We start from the raw sequence: 21,412 nt of genomic DNA on the forward strand, positions 1-21,412 counted from the left end.
AACACTATACTCAACAACTACGGAACATACCTTCTTGTCAATAACACATGGTGTAGATACCAAGAAAGACCATATGCTGAGCCAAATCACACATTTATTATAAAAGGATTGAAATAATAAAAAATATGTCTTCTGATCACAACAGAAATAAACTAGTAATCAATAGTATAACTAGGGAAAGCCTGAAATACTTGGAAATGAAACAACATACTTCTAAATACATAGGTCAAAGAAGAAATCATCATTTGCACCCATCTCACTAATATACTTACCAATAAGGTAATAGAAATATATTCTTTCACATGCAAAAATTCAGAAAAACTTATCATTTATGCATTTCTACTGAAAATTGCTTTAAAATATTAACCAACTAATCAAAAAATTAACTAAACTTAAGAATGGAAAAGTTATAAAAATGTTGATAACATTAAAGATAATTGAACATATAGATCTACATGTATATAATTTTCACTACATGTGATTACAAAGTTGAATGCAGAAAATGAAACTTCTTTTGGAAAGAATAGTTGTAAGATTTATAATATTCTCTTTCAAAAAGCTGGGTCTATGCTCCTAAAATGACATAATAGACACTTGAAAGTGAGAAATAATCAGGAAAGTATTGGTCAAGAAAGTAAAGGCAGAATAAACTTTTCTTTGGGTACTTCTGCTTCCAGCAAAGACAGAGTAACCAGCAAACTAGATTTACTCACTCTCCTGCCTAAAACAACCCAAAGAAAAACAAATAGAATATAAAAAACAACAGTTTTCGAAACACTGAATATCAAGCAAAGGATGACAATCCTTGAAAGATGGGAAACAAAGGAGGCCAGTCTGGTCATTGCCCAGCTTGCCACCTTGAGAGTTTCCAAGCCCTGGTGCAGGGAAGGGCAACTGCAAAGTAGCCCAGCACTCCCTGAGTTGAGGAGACAGAGCTGGAAGTCCAAGGAGACCAAGGGAGCTAGAGTTCACAGGTCAGAGTACCAGAGTAGGGAACGGTGTATTGAAAGAGGATCCGGGAAATTTACAGAAGACCCCCTTAAAGCATTTAGCTGAGTAATGATCAGAAGATGCGTGTGAGTGAACCATCAATATCACAAGTGGGGAAAGAACCATCTGATAGGATTAAACGGAACTGTGCTCAGCATTCGTGCACGGTTGGGAACAGCCTGGGAACAGATGGGAACATTATTTCCATCAGCCAGACTGGAAACACTCCTAAGGCACAGGCCACTGGGTGGGTTACTAGGAAGAGTTTTGACTCAGTAGTGGGGAATGATTAGCCCTACACTGAGCACTGCTCTGGGTCTGCCTAATAAATCATACAGACAATACCCCAAAGGATCAAACTGTTTCCAAGTAACTTAACTGCATCTCAGAACAAAGAGAGAAGATTTATAAGAATACAAAAATATCCAGCACCCAAGAAGGTAAAATGCACAATGTTTGGCATCAAATCAAAGATTAAAAGGGATGTGACCCATAATGAGGAGAGTAATTAATCACAATCAACCCAGAACTGACACAGATGTTGGAATTAGCAGGGGACATTATAATGGTTATTATAACTGTATTCTATATGTCCAAAAAGTTAACTATTAATAGATACAAGGAGGATATTAAAAAGAATCCAAGTTTAATTCCTAGAAGTGAAAGCTACAATGTATGAGATGAAACAATACTGGATGGAATTAATCAAAGCTTAGACATCGAGAAAAAAAATTTAAAACCTTGAAGGCTTAGCAATAGAATCTATCTAAAATGAAACACAAACAAAAAAAATCTTTTAAAAACTGAAAAGAGAACAAGTAAGCTAGGGGACAACTTCAAGCATCCAAGTGAAAAGAATAAGTATGTATATTCTTCCTGAATTAATTTATGGGCTTATTCTCATTCAATCCAACTTATAAAAAGGTTTGCTTTCAATTAAAAAAAATAATTTTAGAGTTCATCAGAAAAAATTAAAAAGTGAGACTTGTCAAGAACATTTTGTGAAGGAAATATAATGAAAGAAAGGCTGATAACTACTTCTACCAGATATTTAAACACACTCTAAAAACACAAGCATCAACCAGTGAGGTGTTAACATGAGAACAGATAAGTCAGTGGACTAAAACAGAGGGCACCAAGATAGATCATAGTACTAATAAGAAGTTAAAGCACAATTAAAGTAGTACCATAAATCAGTGAAAAGCAAAATATTATTCAATAATCAGTCTGGGTCTTGTCAATATTCAGAATAAAGTATCACTTTAGATCAGAGGTTCTTAACCTCTGGCTCATGGACCGTCATGCTTCCTTGGGCTTCATGGTGAAAGTGGAGTGAAAGTATTTTTTTTTCTTTAACTTTCTTCTTGAAATGATATCCATGGGGGGGGAGGGATGTCTTTAAAACATATTAAGTTTTTAAGATATTTTACACTATCAGATAATATTCCATTGTCACCATTGTCATGTTACGACATCTAAAAGAGTTCCCCACTGATGACAAAGAAAAAAACGTACCTACTATTAGGATCAGGCGTTGTGCTTTAAGTTTAATGAATGATAAAATTATTAAAAAGAAATTTATGAAATATGAATCCTTTGGTTTTCCTTTTTGCCAAACAATTGAAATATCTTCAAACAACCTATAGGATGCTTATCAAGTTGAAAAGCAAAAAATCTATGGAATTGGAAAGAGCTGGAGAAGCCGTATTCCCTAGAAATGACAAACGTGGTCTGTGGCTTAGAAAGAAGAAAAACTGAAGCAGTGGAAGGATCTCTTACTGCAAATAATGTCGCTACTCCAGAACTGCAGATATTTCTTCTAGCATTTTAATATTTTGAAGCAGGTCTAAGAGAAATTGATAACTATACAACCAGTTAAAACTCTGATGCTCTCAGCACAGACAATTCTATTTTTCACCCATTACTGGCATTCCTATTTCATGAGCCTCTTTCGAAATTTTCAAAAACTACCATCATCTTGAGAATGGTATTTCCATTTCTGGGAAAAAAGTTCCGGACCTCTGGGCACAGATCAAGTGTCTGTGACATTTGGCTGTCCATTTGTTTTTGCTGCTTTGGAAAAGAAGCTCCAACGTCAATGTGACTGCCGGTCGACTTCTCTATCTGCAGGCACCACGGTGCCAAATGTTCTGCCACCGAAACTGAAAGGAGGCTCACTTAATGCGATGAGAGGCAGCGACTTCATTGGGCCAGGGGCTGAATCATTTTTTAAGGAACTTTTATTAAGAAATGGGGCATAATGAGAGTGATTCTTCACTTACTAAAGAGAAATTTGCTGAATTTCCAGAGAATAAGTCTTAAAATGCTTGATTAAACTTTGGGCAGAAATTTTACATTTAAGTAAAATGATTTAGCATACTTGGATAATGATTTTGGCCGTATCTTTTGGTTAAAGCTCTGCAGTCACCATTACATATACTGTTGAAGAAAGAGCTATTCCACAACAGATTGGTCTCTAGGAGAACATTCTAACACTGAAGAAAGACCTTCTGCAATATGGGGTTAAACGTGACCAAACTTTTTCCAATTTCTTCACAGGCAGAAGCAAACATGAGCCAAACTCTTAAAAAGTTGCTTCTGATCAAGATAATCTTAAGATTGAAATGTGGATCTATAATCCAAAATTTGCCTATATGGACAAACATTAATGATGAGAACTTTGCCAAAGATAATAACCTCAGTATATTGAGGACAAAGGAAATTACCCATAACGAATGCAACTGTTTCTCAACTCAAGCCTACCTTCACTTGGTAAAGTGTGCTACAGAGCTTTGCTTCCATTTTGCTACTGTGTGCTTTTATAAGCCAGGGTTTATAACATTTTTGCCATTAAAACAACACAAAACAAAAATCAAAACTGATTGGATGTCAGGCATGCTGCAAATGTTGTCATATCAAAATCATTCAGACCTTTCTCCTACTTCCAGTCAAACCTCCAGCAGCCTTTACTTTGAAAGTTGGTGATAACCTGAATTAAAGTTCAAGTTTTGTTTTGCCTGGAAATTTTTGTTTTATTTCCTTTTTATCATGCAGTGGGAGTTCATGCCAAATCCTACTTTTTTATGTTGAAAATTATTAATTACAGAAAAATTGATAATATAAAAAGATAAGAAATAATCTATATGTCCAATAATTGGGGATTGGTTAAATTACAGCATGTGAATGCTATGATTATGTGCACCGTGGATTATAAACTTAAATGCCTGCAGGGACAAGGTAGGTAGCACAGATGAGTGCAGTGGGCCTGCGTTGGGAGTCGGGAGCAAGGCAGCCAGTTGTTGGCCTTGCGGAAACCTGGGCCCAGTGATGCCAGACCTTCCTATTTTTAAAAACTTTTCATTTATAAATAATTTCAAATTTACAAAATATTATAAAAATAAGACATAGTAAAAGAATACCTATGCCCTTTACCTATATTCTTTTATTTGTTTGTTAATATTAGAGTCCATTTGAATTCTCTCTCTATATATACACATGTACACACACACAAACATAATTTTTTTTCTGAACCCCTGATATGTTAAATACATCATGGCTCTTTACTCCTAAATACTCCATTGTGTACTTCTTACAAATAGAAACTGGAAACTACTATTTTTGAGCGAGGACATCCAGAGTGGGATAAAGAAGAGCGGGCAGGAAAGGTCTCCCCTTGGCCACCAGGGGACTGATTAGCTGCCACCACCCCAAACAGAGCTGCAACACCAAATGAAGGCTGAAAACCATTGCACTAGACAATTATCATTCCACCTGTAAAAACAATACCTCCAATATGTATATATTTATTTATAAATTGGATATATGTACAAATCTACTAATATATTCTGTATCTTATAAAACATATACTTTAAAAATGATGAGATAAAATTAAATTCAAATACAAGATTCAAAGTTTTCTGCCTGCACTCCAAGGAAGCATTGCTCACCCTCTAAGGCACATACATGCCTCCCCACCCTGGGGCCACTGCTCTGCACTGTGGAGTGTAAACAGGAAAAGGACCACCGCTATTTCCAAAGCTCAGTCTGGGTCCTGCTCCCTGGATGTTATCTCCTTAACATCGGCTAGCTCTCTCCAACACAACATACTATTTCATTGCCTTCATTGCGCCTGTCACCACCGGAAGTCATCTTGCTTATATATGTGTTTACTTGATTGATACTTCCTCCCCCTTCTAGAATACAAGCTCCTTGAGAACCAGGATCTTGCCTGCCTTGCTCATTCCTAATTTCTAAGCACCTCGAACAGGGCTTGGCACATGGTAGGTGCTCATTAGATACTTATTAATGAATGGAACTCAACATATCCCTGGCTCCTATTCCAGCTTTTCCCCCCTGCCTGGGCCTCCACTCTTCTAGCAGGCAACAGGGCGGGTCCCCTGACCCCTGCCGAAAGCTAACAGTACCTTCATCTACTTCCAAACAAAGCCTCTCAGCTATAAAGACCTTCCAGAGAGGTGAGAGCCCGGGGAATCTTGTTCTTCATGTAAAACACAGGCCCACAATCTCAAATTTAGACCTTAAAAAATATATATATATTTATAATACCTCTAAAGGTACTTAAAAACAAAAACATGTATTTGTAAGTTGAACACAAATTTTAACATAAAGCTGTCCTTCTCACTCGGGGGGTCAAGCCGTTCTTGGTGTTTCTGTACCAGGAGGAAAAAAGGGAAGGTGTGCAGGTACCTGATGGTTTCCCACACGTCGAAGCCATCTAGGGGTTTGGTGCCATTGGTGTGCCCCCCGGCCAGCTTCACGAGCGTCGGCAGCCAGTCGGAGATGTGGATGAGCTCCCGGTTCTTTACGCCCTTCCGTTTGAGCAGGGGGCTTGCCACGAAGCCCACCCCGCGGACGCCTCCTTCCCACAGGCTCCATTTTCTTCCTCGGAGGGGCCAGTTATTGCCCCCCGCCAAAGTCTGCCCTCCGTTATCTGAAACACAAGTGGGTCTTGGCATAAGGATGGTGCTAACTCTTAAATACATTTCAGAACAGAGACTTCTGTGCGTGTTGTTATTAAATGGTGCTTAAAGAATAAAAGAGAAAACTCCTTACCTCTCCATGCTAACTACCCTGCCCCACCTGACACTGCCGTCCATCCCACGACCATAACCTGGGTCCACAGTGGCACATATCTGATACGAGACCTTCAAATCCTCCACGTATAGAGTCACTGAAAAACAAGGCCGTCCCCTGACGGTGTGTGCCCAGCAATTGACAAAGTCTCAAATGCGTGTGTGTCACTTTGTGTAGCCCAAGAGAACCAGTCCATGGAAGCTGGGGCCCTCCCCGCACATGAAAACAAAACTCAGAGTGAGTTTCACTTAGTGACTTTAAGCTCCTGGTAAGTGGGGACAGTGGACCTTTTTATTTTTCTCTTGGAAAAATGTTCCAGCATTTAAACCGGTAACTGAATTAACATTCTGCTCCCCGGTGAGCTGAGCTCTCTCGTAAGTGTGAAAGTTGAAGATTTCTCCAGTGGTTTATAAATGTCTCTGTAAACAGAGCAGTTGGGTGGAAAAAATAATTGCAAGAAAAATTCCTCCATCTTTGACAGGATGGTGAGATAAAGCTTCAGCGTGGGCAATGCCAGGGAAGAGAAGGTGTCTCTTCCAAGACAACAGAGGGAATGGTGGACACTGGCGAAGACAGGGTAGAAGCCACTGGAGTGACTGACTGAAGATAAGCACCTTACCAGCCAGATGAGGGCTCAGAGTTAGGTATTAAGTTGGACTGCAGAAAACAAAAAGTGGTATTTCTTGTATACCAAGGCTACAGAATCAGACAAGCTCCAAAAATATCCATACACTTAGATGACTTTAGAGACACGTTTTAAATAATGGTTATTTTGCATATATGTTATATTTTAATTAAATGCTTATTTAAAAACACTATTATCCAAATGAACCATGGGAGGGCAGTATGACAGACATGCTGTATAGAGCGTTACATACAAACATCTATTACAGAAGTCACAGATCTAGTAAAGCCACAGATGCACGTGGGAGGAAAGAGGACAAACATTTGCTAAGCACCAGGTACCACTTTGGTTTCACATTCTCTGTCACAGAATCTGGAGTCAGACAGACCCGATGCAAGACATTCACTAGCTTTGTGACCAGGGGCAACATGCTACCTCAGTTTCCTCGTCTTTAATGTGGAAATAATAATTCCTTTTTGTCTTAGTCCGTTTGTGTTGCCATAACAGAATACCTGAGGCTGGGTAATTTATTAAGAAAAGAGGCTTATTTGTCTCACCATTCTGGTGACTGGTAAGTCCAAAAGCACACACCACATCTGCTTGGCTTCTGGTGAGGGCTTTTGGGCTGCTTTATTAAATGGTGAAGGAGTGGACAGGGAAGTGGGTGTATGAAAAGAGGGACCAAACAGGAGGAGGAACCTTGCTTTATAACAACTCACTCTTGTGGGAGCTAATCCGAGAGCAAGAACTCAGTCCAGTGAGACGGCATTAATCCACTCATGAGCAATCTGCCCCCACAACCCAAACACCTCCCACTAGGCCCCACCTCCCTAGACTGCCACACTGGCAATGAGACTTCAAAATGAGTTTTGTTGGGGACACACCGCAGTCAAACCATAGCACTACTTCATGTGTTACGATGAGAATGATGTGACACTGTTTATGGTAATTTCTTGGCAGGATTCCTAACACACGCTAAATGCTCAATAAATGGTAATAATTGTTGTTTTTAATATTTACAACAACCCAAATAGTCTAGCATTATAACCATTTTGTTGCTTAAAAAAAAATGAGGTTTGAAAAGGCAAAACAGCTAATGGGTAGCAACACTAGGATTCCAACACCATCTGTGTGACCCCTCCAGGCCTCTGCCCCAGAGCACCATGCTCCTCCTGTCCCTAGAAAAGTGGGTTCACACATGAAGGCCACACAAACCTTCACTTCCCCATGAAAGCCACCAACACAGTCAACCTCAGCCGGGAGACAGCAGAAGGGCAGTTATTTCAAGGTGATGGTGATTCGTTTCAGAGAAACCTTTGTTGCAGATGGGGAAGAAATTCAAGGTTCTACTGCCAAGGAGGCTTTTGATAGAGCCCTCAGCACACCAGGTCCTTTGTTCTTTTCTCTGCTTTGTGAAGGAGAGTGGAGGAGAATCTTCAGCTAGATTAGATGGAGGTAACAATTCTTTAACACAGGGGTGGGGGTGCCAGACAGTCTCATCATTTGACATCACAGACTTACAAGAACCTTTCCTCAAACCTAACCGTGTCTGTTCTTGACAAAACTCAAGGCCCAGACATTTACCCAAGCCAGTTTATGAAACACACATCTCATTTCACATTCAAGCTGGGCAGACCAAGGGGCGACCATCTTTGGACAGAAGGAAATCCTCCACACTCCTGACACTCCAGAGTATCAGTCACCCACAACCCATGTACCAAAACTTAAAAGAAGATGCTGTCCATATGACACAAAAATACACTGGAAAGAAATGTTTATACTCTACCTGTGATGTCAAGAATGGCTGAGACAGAACTGTTATTTCACTGTTGTCTAGATTGCTATAAAGTACACTGGCTCAATGCTTTAGAAGATGCCTGTTGTCTCCGTTTTAAATAGATACACTTTTTGGAGATATTATATAATGTGTCCTTCAGTTCCACATATTTGTTAGTGCTCAATAACAACATTGGATGAGGATGGTGGTGGAAATAAGAGAGGAGATGATGGGGATACGGGTGGCTGCGTCTGGAATCTGATTCTAGGAGCAGCCCTTCAGTTATGACTCAGAAAGGAAAATTCTCTGGACTATAAAAGAGAATTTGGCCACTATTGCTACAGTAGGAGCTGGAAAGTGTTTCCACATATCATTAGGGTAGGGTGCTGATGCAATGAGTGTGACTGTTTTTGCAATTAGCTCGCTGTGATGTTTTTGCCATTAGCAATGATCAGCAATTCTATTAGCAGTCACCAATGTGGCTTCCTTAATCATTTTTTCAAGAGCACTCCAGAGAGAAAGTCCTGTCAACTGACACACCTGCAACTTGCCCTGGACTCCACTGTCACAGAGCCAACTGCAGATGCGGCCTCAGGATGAGGGCAGTTCAATCCCACTTGTACTTGTCCCTCTGCAGGGGGCACCTGGCCGATGGTTGCCACTTCTCAGCAAAGGAGCAGAATCCACCGAGTTAGGCCTTCATTTGGTTAAATACACGAGAAACAGGATGCTGTTCATCAGTTCTAGTTCAGTCTCCCAGGTATTTCAAAGAGTTCAACATAAAACTAATCAGAGTAGCAGCAAGAATAAAATAAACTCATTTGAAACAACGTAGAGAAGGGATTTTCCTATATTGCTCACTTACGGCTGAGATAAGTGGTCTGGTGTGGTGGCTCACGCCTGTTATCCTAGCACTCTGAGAGGCCGAGGTGGGAGGTTCACTTGAGTTCAGAAGTTTGAGACCAGCCTGAGCAAAGTGAGACCCCATCTCTACTAAAAATAGACAAATTAGCCGGGCATGGTGGCACACGTCGGTAGTACCAGCTACCAGGGAGGCTGAGGCAAGAGGATCGCTTGAGCCCAGGAGTTTGAGGTTGCTGTGAGCTAGGCTGATGCCATGGAACTCTAGCCAGGGAAACAGAGTGAGATTCTGTTTCAAACAACAACAACAGCAAAAAGGCTGAGATAAGTTCAAATTTAAAAAGACAGTGGAACCACCAGCATTTCAAACATGTTTCTCCTCATTTCCCCTCCTTTCTTTTTGGCAAAAATTAATTTCTTTCTTGTTAAAAATTCATTTTCAAGAAAAATTTTTGTTTCATTTCCTGACTGACTTATGAAAAAACTTCCAAATCAAAATAAGATGACGCCAGTTACTAAAGGGAGCTGCTGAAACATTTTTTCAGCAATGTTTTGGCAGAGGGAAAACCTAATTATAAAACCTTTGTTGTCTAGAAAAGAAATGTCAAAATAAAACAAATGGTGTCATGTACAGACTGTAAATCTCACTTTATTATTCATTATTGAACAAAAATAACTGTCAAAAAGTCACGGAAAAACATTGGTTAGCCAAAGATCTGAGCAGAAACATTAAGTATATGACGATAAAACCTCATCTGTATCCAGCTGATAAAAATTAAGATGAAACCATGACAATAACATTAATTTTTAGGACTACTCCCCAAACAACTTAATGTTGTGGCTTGGCCGTGGAGGGCTGCTCTGAACCATCTCTGTACCCTGCACCCTGCAGCCAAGGCATCCTCCTCCCTCTGACTCAGGCATCACAGAAGGAAAAGCAAGGAAGGTTCCAGGGCCTCAACCTTCTGAACAGGGTCCCCCATGAGGGTGACTGACAGATGAGTAGGCAACGTAACTTCAAAAACAGAGAAGCCTCTTTGGCTCCAAAAAGTGCCTGCTTGTTGATGGTTGATCTTTTTGGATTAGTTTTTTTTTAATTATTAATAATATAATAAAATACAAATTAGAGAGTTAATATATGACTTAGTAGTCATCTAAGCCTACTTAGACATTACGTAAATTCAGGGATTAGATAAATTCAATCTTCTCCTATTTTAGAGAAAATACTACCCAGATACTCAAATTACAACTTCACATTCTTCTCAAACCCTCTCTTTTCCCTCTTGCTCTCCATCGAATCATTTCTGACCGGATGTGCATGCAACTCTGCCAAGTCTATCTTTAAAGTGATTTTCCAATCTATCCCCCCTTCTCCAGCCCCACTGCCGTGGGTCAAGCCCTCCTCTCACCTGGGCTCCTGGGCTAATTTATAGACTGCTTCAAGTTGCCACCAGAGGCGTTTGTAAAGCCCAAACCAATCAGGCCATATCCGTGTTTAAAGACCTAACTGCTTTCCAATCAGGAAAAAGTTTAAACCTCAGCCCATCATGTAGAATCCTTCACATCTGGCCCCAACCTCCTTTTTGAGCATCAACTCCTGCCTTCCCCCATAAAAAGTGCCCTGGGCTTCAGTGACGTCGATCTGACTTCTCCCTGGTGTTAGAATATATCATAGCCTTCCATGCTAACTTTGACCTGGTACATGTTGGCTCCCTTGCATAAAGTGCTGTTCCCCTTGCTTCCTGCTTGACTTACATTTTAAGTCCCTGGTTAAATGTCAATCTTCTGTGAACCTGTTGTTTAGTCCCCTAGATGGTCTTTGCCTCTCCTCTGTCCTGCTGCTGTACTTTAACACACCTTTTCTGTCACACTTAGCTCTGTATATCGTTAATCAGTTGCTTGTGACTTTGTCTTCTACACAGACTCTGCTTCTCAGGGGCAAAAACAATGTCTTCTTGTTTGTATTCCCAAGACCTAGCATAGGACCTGCTAAAGAGAAGGGCTCAATGATTTGAGGGGAACAAATAAATGGAGAGAAGGCCATTCACCAAAAATAGTGGTTAAAAGCATTAAAAATTAACTTGGTTACCATATAGGTTTTTCCAAGCCTTTGTCCACCCAGTCCATGCCCTCGACTCTTTGGAGGCTGTTCTACACACAGATGCTGCTTATTCTACAGGATACCGGCAAGGGAGGCTCCTGCACCCCGGTAAGGATTCAAGCAAACCAAACCCACAAGTAGCAGAATTGTTTGTCCAATCTGGCACCTGGTCGGTTATGTTGAAGTCAAACGGGGTGGTCTGTGAGCATGTGAGGAAGCAACAGTCCCGGCCCGGAAGAGGGACTCGCTCACCCCTGTAACAAATCTTTCCTGAGAGCCTCCGTGAGCCAGGGACCACTGTGGCCCCGGGAAAATGATAGCGAACAGGAGAACAGGACGTACAAGGTCCTCTCTCTCGGGGACTGGGTTAGAAAAAGAGGTAAGATCTCTCCATTCCTGGTAGGCAACGACTGAGCCTCTCGGAGGAGCTGAAACCAGAATGACAGAGCAGAGCCAGCCCCATGACCGGCAGGGAGAAGCCAGCCCAGGCACGGGGACACAAGGCTCAGGGGCCTCACGAAATTACACACGAGACAGTGGGGTATTTGTGTCAAGGTTTCTTCTTGATTAAACCCTAACTAACTATACTCTTAAGTATACTCTGTTGCCAGAATTTAGGGAACACTTGAGCTAAATGATGATTGATATTAATATAAACAACAAGGTGTCTAGTGGTTTTGTGACGTTCATGATTTTTCTCTGTCATCCCTCCTGCCACATTTCTAATTTCCCTGACACATATTCAGGCGAAAGGAGGTGAGCACTGTGAGTCTGGGCAAGTATTCAATCTCTGAGCTTAAGTCTCCTCCTTTGAAAAGTGGGGATAACAGCAATGTCCACCTTATTGTAGTGCCTGGCATAGAAGCAGAGCTGAATAAACATGAGCCATTTTTATGGGTGACAGTCACCAGTCCCAGCAGCACCAGCAAAGTCTGCAGAACACACCAGGCTCCAATCTGGACATCCATTAAACATACACTAGATTTAGGGATGACAGCCACCCTCCAAAACAGCACGCTTTCATAAGAAGAAAGCATTCTCAGCAAAGGGTCCTTCTAGGTTGCATTCTCAACTCTGTGGGTAATTTTTTGAGAGCCATAAAAACACAATGAATAGGGAGGGGGGTTGTTACCATTGGAGGAGAGCCAGGATAACTCCTTTCTGTTTCTGTGAGTTTAAATAAAGGACATCAGTTATCAAAGAAAGAGACACTGTAGCGATAGCCTGGGATTCAGATTAAACATCAGAAACCGAGTATTTGTTCGGATAGTCATTGGAATATCTGTAGAGGTTTAAACTGGTTTGCAGCACGCAGGGTAGATAAGCGCTCTGGCCGCCAGCTCATGGTCAGACACTAATCAGACTTGACATCTTGACCAAGAGCGCCAGCAAGGGGAGGGTTCTGCTGAGCTCGCAAGAGGAGGATTCTGATGGAGGGGAATTGGCAGCCAGTCCCCAAATAGCCACCAAAAGAGGTGAAGATAAAGGAAAATGGTTGCAGGGATGGGGCAAAATCAGGAATGAATGGGGATTAAAAAGAAAAAGATTATAAAGGTTTGTAGTAAAAGATTTCCTTGCTTTAATGGGGCTAACGTCATTGCTTATAATGATGAGATACTGACGGGATTTTATCTCTCCTTTAAAATTTATTAAGGATGAAAAGACTCCAAAGTCTGTTGAAAGATTGAAAACATTTGTTCTCTACAAGTTAAAATGGAGCTGGGAACTGGAAAACAGTGTCCTGATTTATTATACAAACAACTGAACTTTTTTCCTGTCGTTTAAAGTAGTCGTAGATCTTGGAGATCCTTAGATGAAAGTTGTAAGGTAATTATGAAATGTCGCAAGTCACTTTCATTTGGGAGGCGCGGGTAATGCTAGGTTTAATCGCTCTATTCTGGACTCCCTAGCAAACAGCACAGCAGACCCATGGTTGGTGTATTAAGCAAATTTTTGGTGTATTTAGTACCCAATATTTGTTCTATCCTTTTCTACAACTAAAACCCTGCTTGTTTTTCCTACAGTTTAATCTTGAAAAAATGCTTGGTATTTTTTACTAATGAGTTTCAGGGCTAACTCAATTTTTCTGGTACCCTGAGGGAGTATTATAGCTTACTCACAAATTATTTGCCCCCCGCTTCCAGACCTAAAACTCGTCTAAGGTGGCCAGCTGATGCTTTACGAGATGGTAGTTTATCCTTCAGGAAGGCCAAATCAAGAAGTAATTAGACGGGAAAAGTACTACAGGACTGCCTGAGAGTATTACAAGTTCAAGGACAGCGGGACAAAAGTGAAAACATCACCCACAGACAGGAAAAAATAGAATTGCAGTTTCAAAATAACAGGTGTACTAACAACTTATATGGTGAGAGAGATGGAAACTGAGGTCAATGATTTTTCATAGAGTGTTAAACCAGAGGAAGCTAGCATATTCTATTTGGGCAGACATCAATTAGTGTAATTTGTCTTTATGTTTCCGAATATATAATACAAGTTAAATATTCTGAATTTTTAGCCTTGAAGCAGAAACATTTTAATGAATCTCTGCTTCATAAGCAGTAGGATATACTTTTAAGGTTATTCAGAAAAATCACTAAGCCAAACTGAGTGGGCAGGCAATTTTGTCTCCCCAGAGTTCTCTGAAGTTTTGCCAAGTGCTAAAGGAGTTCACTGGTGTTTGGGTATTTAATGCCAGGAGAGGCAAACAAAAGTCACAAGAACATTGACCAGCACAATCCTCTCTGAAGAACAACAGAAGAGTGAAACATTTAACAGCAGAAACAAACATAATTCAATACACCTAAATATGAAGCAGTTTGTTAAAAGTATTAAAATACTGAATGCATACTTAATAAAGGTATAAGGACAAGATTCCCTTCAGATCTGCAGAGGACACTTGCTCCAAGGCCAAAGCAAAATAAACTCTGTGAGTGCCCTGACCCCTGGCCAGGCTGTGCACAGTGGGAGTGAGGGCAAAATCCAGATGACACTGGACACCCCAAGCAGGTGAAGACAGCCACTGCAGGGAGGGCCACTGGAGGAGAAGCAGCCTGGGTCTCTGCGCCCAGCGAGAGACAAGTGGAGAACAGGAGGCACTTTAGCAAGAGACAAAGGGATATAAACAGCCATGAACCAGGATAAAAAACAAGACCAAACGATCAAACAAATCAACACAAATGCCCCTGAGTAACCACAACAGGCACCGCAAACTCCATGCAGTCAGAGACTCATGCAGGGCCTATTCGGTCTCAGACGCAGTTCTGGGAATATGCATGGTGTCTGGCTCCCTAATTGCATAACAGGCTAGAATCTGCAAGTTAGGAAGGTGCATACCGCTGGAGATGGTCTCGTAGAAGGAGGGAAGAAAAAGAAAAACATGAATCTTAAAAGTGAACCACAAAGTACAATGTATTTACCTGTTTTTCCAGCATTAAATGATCCACACTGACGTATATTAAATAAATCACTGTTATAAAGCATAATACCATAAAAAATTAAAATGATGACTGTATGTCATTAAAATAATAAGAGGCTCATGGTATAGTTAAGGATAGTTTAGACCTAATCAAAAGGTTCATATTCCATATTCCTGTCACTGATCCTATCGACATCAATATAAGGTGATCATCTTCACCTGTCACATAGCAGAGGTCACAACTACAAGCACATGAAAACTGTCACTACCCTGGCACAAAGTTAGGTGTACAGATGGAAAAGAGCGTAAGTGATTACAGACCAAACAGGATGCCTCGCACACCTTACATCTCTACTGGAGTAATGTTTCCAAATAGTAAGGGTTTTTCTCATTCCTAGTAATTCCTGTCACCTTGCGACCCTCCTCCCACCCAGGAAGTGGGCAGGGCGATCAGCGTTTGGGCTCTGGGAATGGACAGTCATCAGATGGATGAGCTAATACCAAGAGGCAGTTAGGGGAAGAGAGAAGACTAGAAACAAAGCAAGAGGACATGGCTGAGACCCTAGGAAGATACTCTGGACCCTGTCCCCAGGACTGCATCCCAGCATAGAAGGAATGATGGATATGGGGCTCCAAGAGGGGAAAGAATTGTGCCTCATCTCCCAGGAGGAGCCTGGGGCCAGAGGAGGAGACAGCGAGGCTCCCTGCATTTCCCTGCACCCAGGCTGATGTGGCAGCAGCAGGTGACAACGGTTGTACCAGTGACAGGAGGCAGGCTCAGAGGCCTCTCAAGCCATAGTATAGAAGAGACTGCAGCTCCACTGATGAATGTTTTTGATTTGCCGCTGAGAAGAGCGCAAATGTGGCACAGAGATTTCAAAGAATCTCTGCAGGCAAGGAGTTTACAACGCGATCTAGAGGGGTAATATCAAAAGGCCGGCCAGGAACAGAAATGTTTCTGCAGAAGCTTGTGTAGGGATGATGACTGTGGACCACACATGCCTCTCCACTCTAGTGTGTTCGCTCCCTGGAGAGGAGCCAGGGTGAGACAAAGAGATCATGAATTAACCGAGATGATCTGAATTGACTGAAAGCTGCTTTTCTTCACCTAGCAGAATAGGGACCCCAGCAGTACTGAGTTCAGTGACAGGGAGAAAAGAGAAGCAAGCCACACGCCTTGCATATCTAAGTCTGTGCACTGAAATCTGTGGTCACTATGCATACGTGTGAGCATTATGGCTGATGCCCTGTATTTGAAGGATATAACAGTTGTGTTATTTTGCAAGTGAAACAGAAGTTGAATCCATTTTTATTATTTTGTTAATTTTGGTGTGGTGATATGTGACCCACCTCTGGACTCATTCACAGACTTTACCTTTTTATATAACTGTAGCTATAATGCTAGAAAAAGTATGGAAATTGGAAAAAAGCTTTCTTCTACAACATGATTCTCAAGCCTTTGAAACTAATACCTGCTTTTCATAACAAATATTTCATAATGCTCCTTTTACTATCCTGAAATGGAATTCATACACAATACATCTAATTTTAAAAATAATTCTCCATGTATCACAGAGGATATAAAGGCGATTTATAATAAAACATGTCTTTCATATGAAAGTGTACAGGCTCAATCCTAAAAGACATAGCAAAGTGGTTAGATGATTGCATGCACTTACAGATGAATAAATTTGGACTTAAGGCCATTCTATGCTAGAAGAAAAGTGAAAGGGAATAGGGAATGAATGCTAGAAGAAAAATTAGAATACTAAGTGTACATTAAAACTATACAAAAATTACTTTGTGTTTATATGCAAAACAGACTTAGGTTCTAGACTCAGAAAATGATAAATAGTTTTTTAATCTTCATGACTAACCAGCAGGATATTTGCAGGTGTACAAGACTTGGGACAATTCCTCACTGTATAGGATCATTAGGGGCATGGCATCCCTACTCACTGAATGGCAGAGCACTCAACTGAATTTCCAAAATGCTCCCAGTAAGAACCACTGCCCGACATAATGGCAAGATTGGGACACATGGCCAGGGATAGATAGGTAGTGACCTCTCTTTCAAGAGGCTTCACAGGCTAGCACTTTATCACCTGTGAACTTAACAGTTTGGGGTCTGGCCTAAAGCTCTGTAAGCTTATAAATACAGCACATGGGATAAGGCTCTACCTCTCAGAAGAACCATTATAAATGATATATATATGATCAGGTGGCCAATTAATTGATACACAAAGTAAAGTTACCTATCACAGCAACTGGCATGTTCATGGCCCATGTGAGTGGCATAAATGCATGGGAAGCCAAGTCATAATCAAATCTCCTGGTGAACAAGGACTCAGAGACTTGTTCTTATTTCCAATAAATATTTGCATTTTTGTAATATATGTAATTTCATAATAAAGTAATTATTTTTAGATCTAATATATATTACATTAAATTGATCTATAAATATTCAAAAAATGCACTAAAAGAAACCTTCTATCTTTAAAAAGGAAATTAACCAAATTTTAACCATTTTTCTAGCAACTAAATTTTCAAAAATGATGAATCTAAATCTCACTCAGGAAGAACTGGATAACCTAAATAACCCTATATCTACTAAAGAAAGTGAAATTAATACTTAAAAACCTTCCCACAAAGAAAACTCCAGACCCAAATGGCTTCACTGGTAAATTCTACCAAACATTTTAGAAGGAAATAATATTAGTCCTAAACCAACTCTTCCAGAAAGTAAAAGGGAAGCCTATACATTACAACTTATTCTATGAGGCCAGCATTAGTCTGATACCAAAACTGAACGAAGACATTGCAAAAAAAGAAAACTGCCATGAAGCTAGGTGTAAAAATTCTTAAAATTTTAGCAAATCAAATCCAGCTGTATATAAAAAGGATAATACATCATTGTATTAATTTCTATTGTTCTACTTTTCTATTACCACACACTTAGCAGCTTAAACAATACAAATTTATTATCATGCAGTTCTGTGTGTTAGAAATCTGATGCAAGTCTAACTGGGCCAAAGTCAGGGTGTCAGGAGGGTTGCGTTCCCTTGCCTTTCTAGCTTCTAGAGGCTGTTTGCAGTCCTTGGTTCATGACCCTCTTCCTCCATCTTCAAAGCCAGCAAAGGTAGTTGAATTCTTCTCATATCACATTACTCTGGCTTCCTCTTTTCCTCCCTCTTCTACTTTTAAAGTGCTTGTGATTACATTGGCCCAACCAGATAATCCAGGATAATCTCCTCATCTTACAGTCAGTTTACTGGAAATCTTACTTTGGTCTGCAACCTTAATTCTCCTTTGCTATGTAGCATAACATATTCACAGATTCTAGGCTTTAGGGTGGGAATATCTTTTGGAGGTGGTGGGAGTACTCTACCTAGCACAATCACGATGATTTGAGTGAGGTTTATCCCAGGATTGCAATCAATTTTCAAATAGAAGAACAAAGTTGGAAGAATTATACTACCCAATTTCAAGAACTACTATAAAGCTATAGTAATCAAGACATCATGGTACTGGAATAGAGTACCTAGTAAAAGAATCACATTTAAATGGTCATTTCATTTTTAACAAAGGTACCAAACAAACCAATGGGGGAAATAGTTTTTGCAACATATGATGCTAGAGTAACTGGATACTGATATGTTCAAAACAAAACCAAAAAACAACCTTGACCAACCCCTACTTCATAGCACACATAAAAATTAATTAAAGAAGGGTCATATTACAACTCAATAGAAAAAAGACCAAGGATCCAATTAAAATATGAACAAAAGATTTAAATAGACATTTCTCCAAAGAAGATACACAAATAACCAATAGGCAAATAAAACAATGCTCAACATTAGTCATCAGGGAGGTACAAACTAAAACTACAAGGAGATACCACTTCATACCCACTAGAATGGCTATAATAAAAAAGATGGACAATGACAAGTAGCAGCAAGGACGTGGGGAAACTGGAACCCTCATACATTGCTGGTGGGAAGGTAACATTGTGAAGCTGCTTTGAAAAACAGTGTCTTAGTTAATTTTCTGTTGCTATAACAGAATACCACAGACTGGTTATAGAAATAAGTTCATTTAGCTCATGGTTCTGGAGGCTGGGAAGTCCAAGAGCATGGCGCTGGAATCTGTTGAGGGCCTTCTTGCAGTGTTACAGCATGGTAGACGGTATCACATGGCAAGAGAGCAAGAGCAGGAGAGTCACAAAGAGCTCATCTGTATAACAAAGCCACTCTTGAGATAATGACTCCATTCCTGTGATAGCAACATTAATCCATTCATCAATCTACAGCCCTCATCAATTCATTAATCCATTTACGAGGACAGAGGAGTTAAGTTTTCAACACATGAACCTTTGGGAGACACATTCAAACCACAGAAACAGTATGGCAGTACCTCAGAAAGTTAAACATAGAGTTCCCCCATAATCCAGAAATTCTACTCCTAGGTATATACCCAGGAGAAGTGAAAATATATATGTCTACACAAAAATCTGTACATGAATATTCATAGCAGCATTATTTCCAAGGGCCCCCCCAAACTGGAAGCAACATAAATGTCCATTAATTGATGAATGGATAAAGAAAACGCAGTATATTTTCAGCCATGTGCAGCAATATAAGGAATATTATTCATCAGCAAAATGGAATGAAGTTCTGATTTATGCTACAAAATGAACAATGAAAACGTGCCAAGTGAAAGGAGTCATACACAAAAGGTTATATATTAGATGATTCTGTTTATACGAAATGTCCAGAGTAGTAAAATCTGTATAGAAAGGAGATTAGTGGTTGCCAGCGTCTGGGAAAGGAGGAAATTGGGACCAACTGCTAATGGGTACAGAATTTCTTTTGGGGGTGATAAAAGTATTCTGGAATTAGATAATAATAGTGATAATTGCACAACTGTATGAATATACTAAATACCAGAGAACGGCATGTTTTTAAAGGGTGAATTTTATGGTATGTGAATTACATTTCAATAAAACAGCATTGTATGAGGGGGGGCAAAGAGAAAGAAAGATAGATCAAAGACCTAAATGTAAAAGCTGAAACCATAAAACTTTTATAGAAAAACATAAGAGAATTATCTTTGCAACTGGGGTTAGGTCAAAGGTTTCTTAAAACCAACAGGTTTTCTTTACACATTTGTGTATATAAAATGATAAGGCCCATAATGATGTAAGAGGAAGCAGAGTGATGATATAACTTCAAAGGGAGAATAAGCACTGGGAAAAAATGCAGGTCTGGTCAGCTGCTGGGATCTCACTGCAACGAAGCACCCAGCCTGCAGGTTTTGCCCTTTGGATGAGAGGCAAGTTAAAGAAGAAATCCTACATTTAGGAAAACTCTTCCTGCTGTCACAAGAATGTATACAATCTGCTTGGTGGAAACAATCCAAGCCTGCCCACTCCCTGTGTATTTCAGAACATCAGCCAGGATAGATCTCAGCACAACAGATGTGATTCCTGCAGACAGTGCATACTAGATACCACCCCAATTATCAAAACCCAGTGCTTCCAGGCCACATCAGATTCTTTGTCCTGGTTTTCACCAGTCCATCACATTGACTTGGCCTCTTTTAAAAAACAGTAGATCTTTTCTGGAGTCAATGTGTCTCTCTTTCTCTTACAGATAGACTCCAACTTCTATACCTCTATTTTTCATCAGAGACTTTTGTAGTAAGCTGACCCCACAAAACATCTGCCTGGCACATGAAACACAAAATGCTTTTTTGGGAAGATTTTTGTATGTATTCAGAGACTGCATCATTGTTTATTCCACTTTTGGCTTCCGAACAGTTTAAATATGGAATCAGGTGGAAAATGACTTCAAAATAGATAAGAGATTACATGAATCTTTTCCATTCTTTATGTAGTCATGAAGATATATTAACCCTATCAGATATGAAACGGTGTGCCGGCGATTTCTTTTTTGTAAATTTATATACAACAAATTTCACTTCTTTTGGGGTATATTACTATGAATTTTGACAAATAGAATCATATAACTACCACCAAAATGAAGACACAGAACATTTCATCACCCCAGGATAAGGCCCTTGCGTTACCTCTTTGTAGCCAAACAGTACACTCAGCCTTAACCTCTGGTAACCACTGATGTTTTCTCCATCTTTAAAATTTTGATTTTTTCAGAATGTCAAAAAAAAAAAAAAAAAAAGAGAAAATCATGCAGTGTGTAATCTTTTTAGTTTGGCTCATTTCACTTGGCACAATGCATTTGAAGGAGCTCAGGGAATTTCACCCCAAAATATGACTCCTTGGTATTAAAGAATTTTGAATTAAAGGCCCTTAGAGATCAACAGGCCTCAGAGCGGGCTTTCCCTCTATCTGCATAAAAACAGTCGGATCAATCAAAAGGAACAATTGTCTTTCATTCTCCCCTCCCTGTTATCTCAATATATTACAGGAAAGAAGATCAAGAATGCAACCAGACCTGGTCCAAATCATTTTAAACACAATACCTGTCTCTCAGGTTAATTTAATTTTCAAACAAAATCATTTATAAGTCA

General features: G+C 40.0%; 1 protein-coding gene across 3 annotated transcripts in view; it reads right to left on the reverse strand.

The window, feature by feature from the left end:
* The window catches only part of ARSB (arylsulfatase B), a 156,832-nt gene that overhangs the window by 71,487 nt on the left and 63,933 nt on the right, over positions 1 to 21,412 (reverse strand). For all 3 annotated transcript variants that reach the window (XM_045566179.1, XM_045566181.1, XM_045566180.1), the window contains exon 5: positions 5,698 to 5,941. In XM_045566179.1, coding sequence (XP_045422135.1) covers positions 5,698 to 5,941 — 244 coding nt within the window. The remainder of the gene's footprint in view (positions 1 to 5,697; positions 5,942 to 21,412) is intronic.

This window comes from Lemur catta, chromosome 12 (assembly GCF_020740605.2).
Source record: "Lemur catta isolate mLemCat1 chromosome 12, mLemCat1.pri, whole genome shotgun sequence".
Lineage (NCBI taxonomy): Eukaryota > Metazoa > Chordata > Mammalia > Primates > Lemuridae > Lemur > Lemur catta.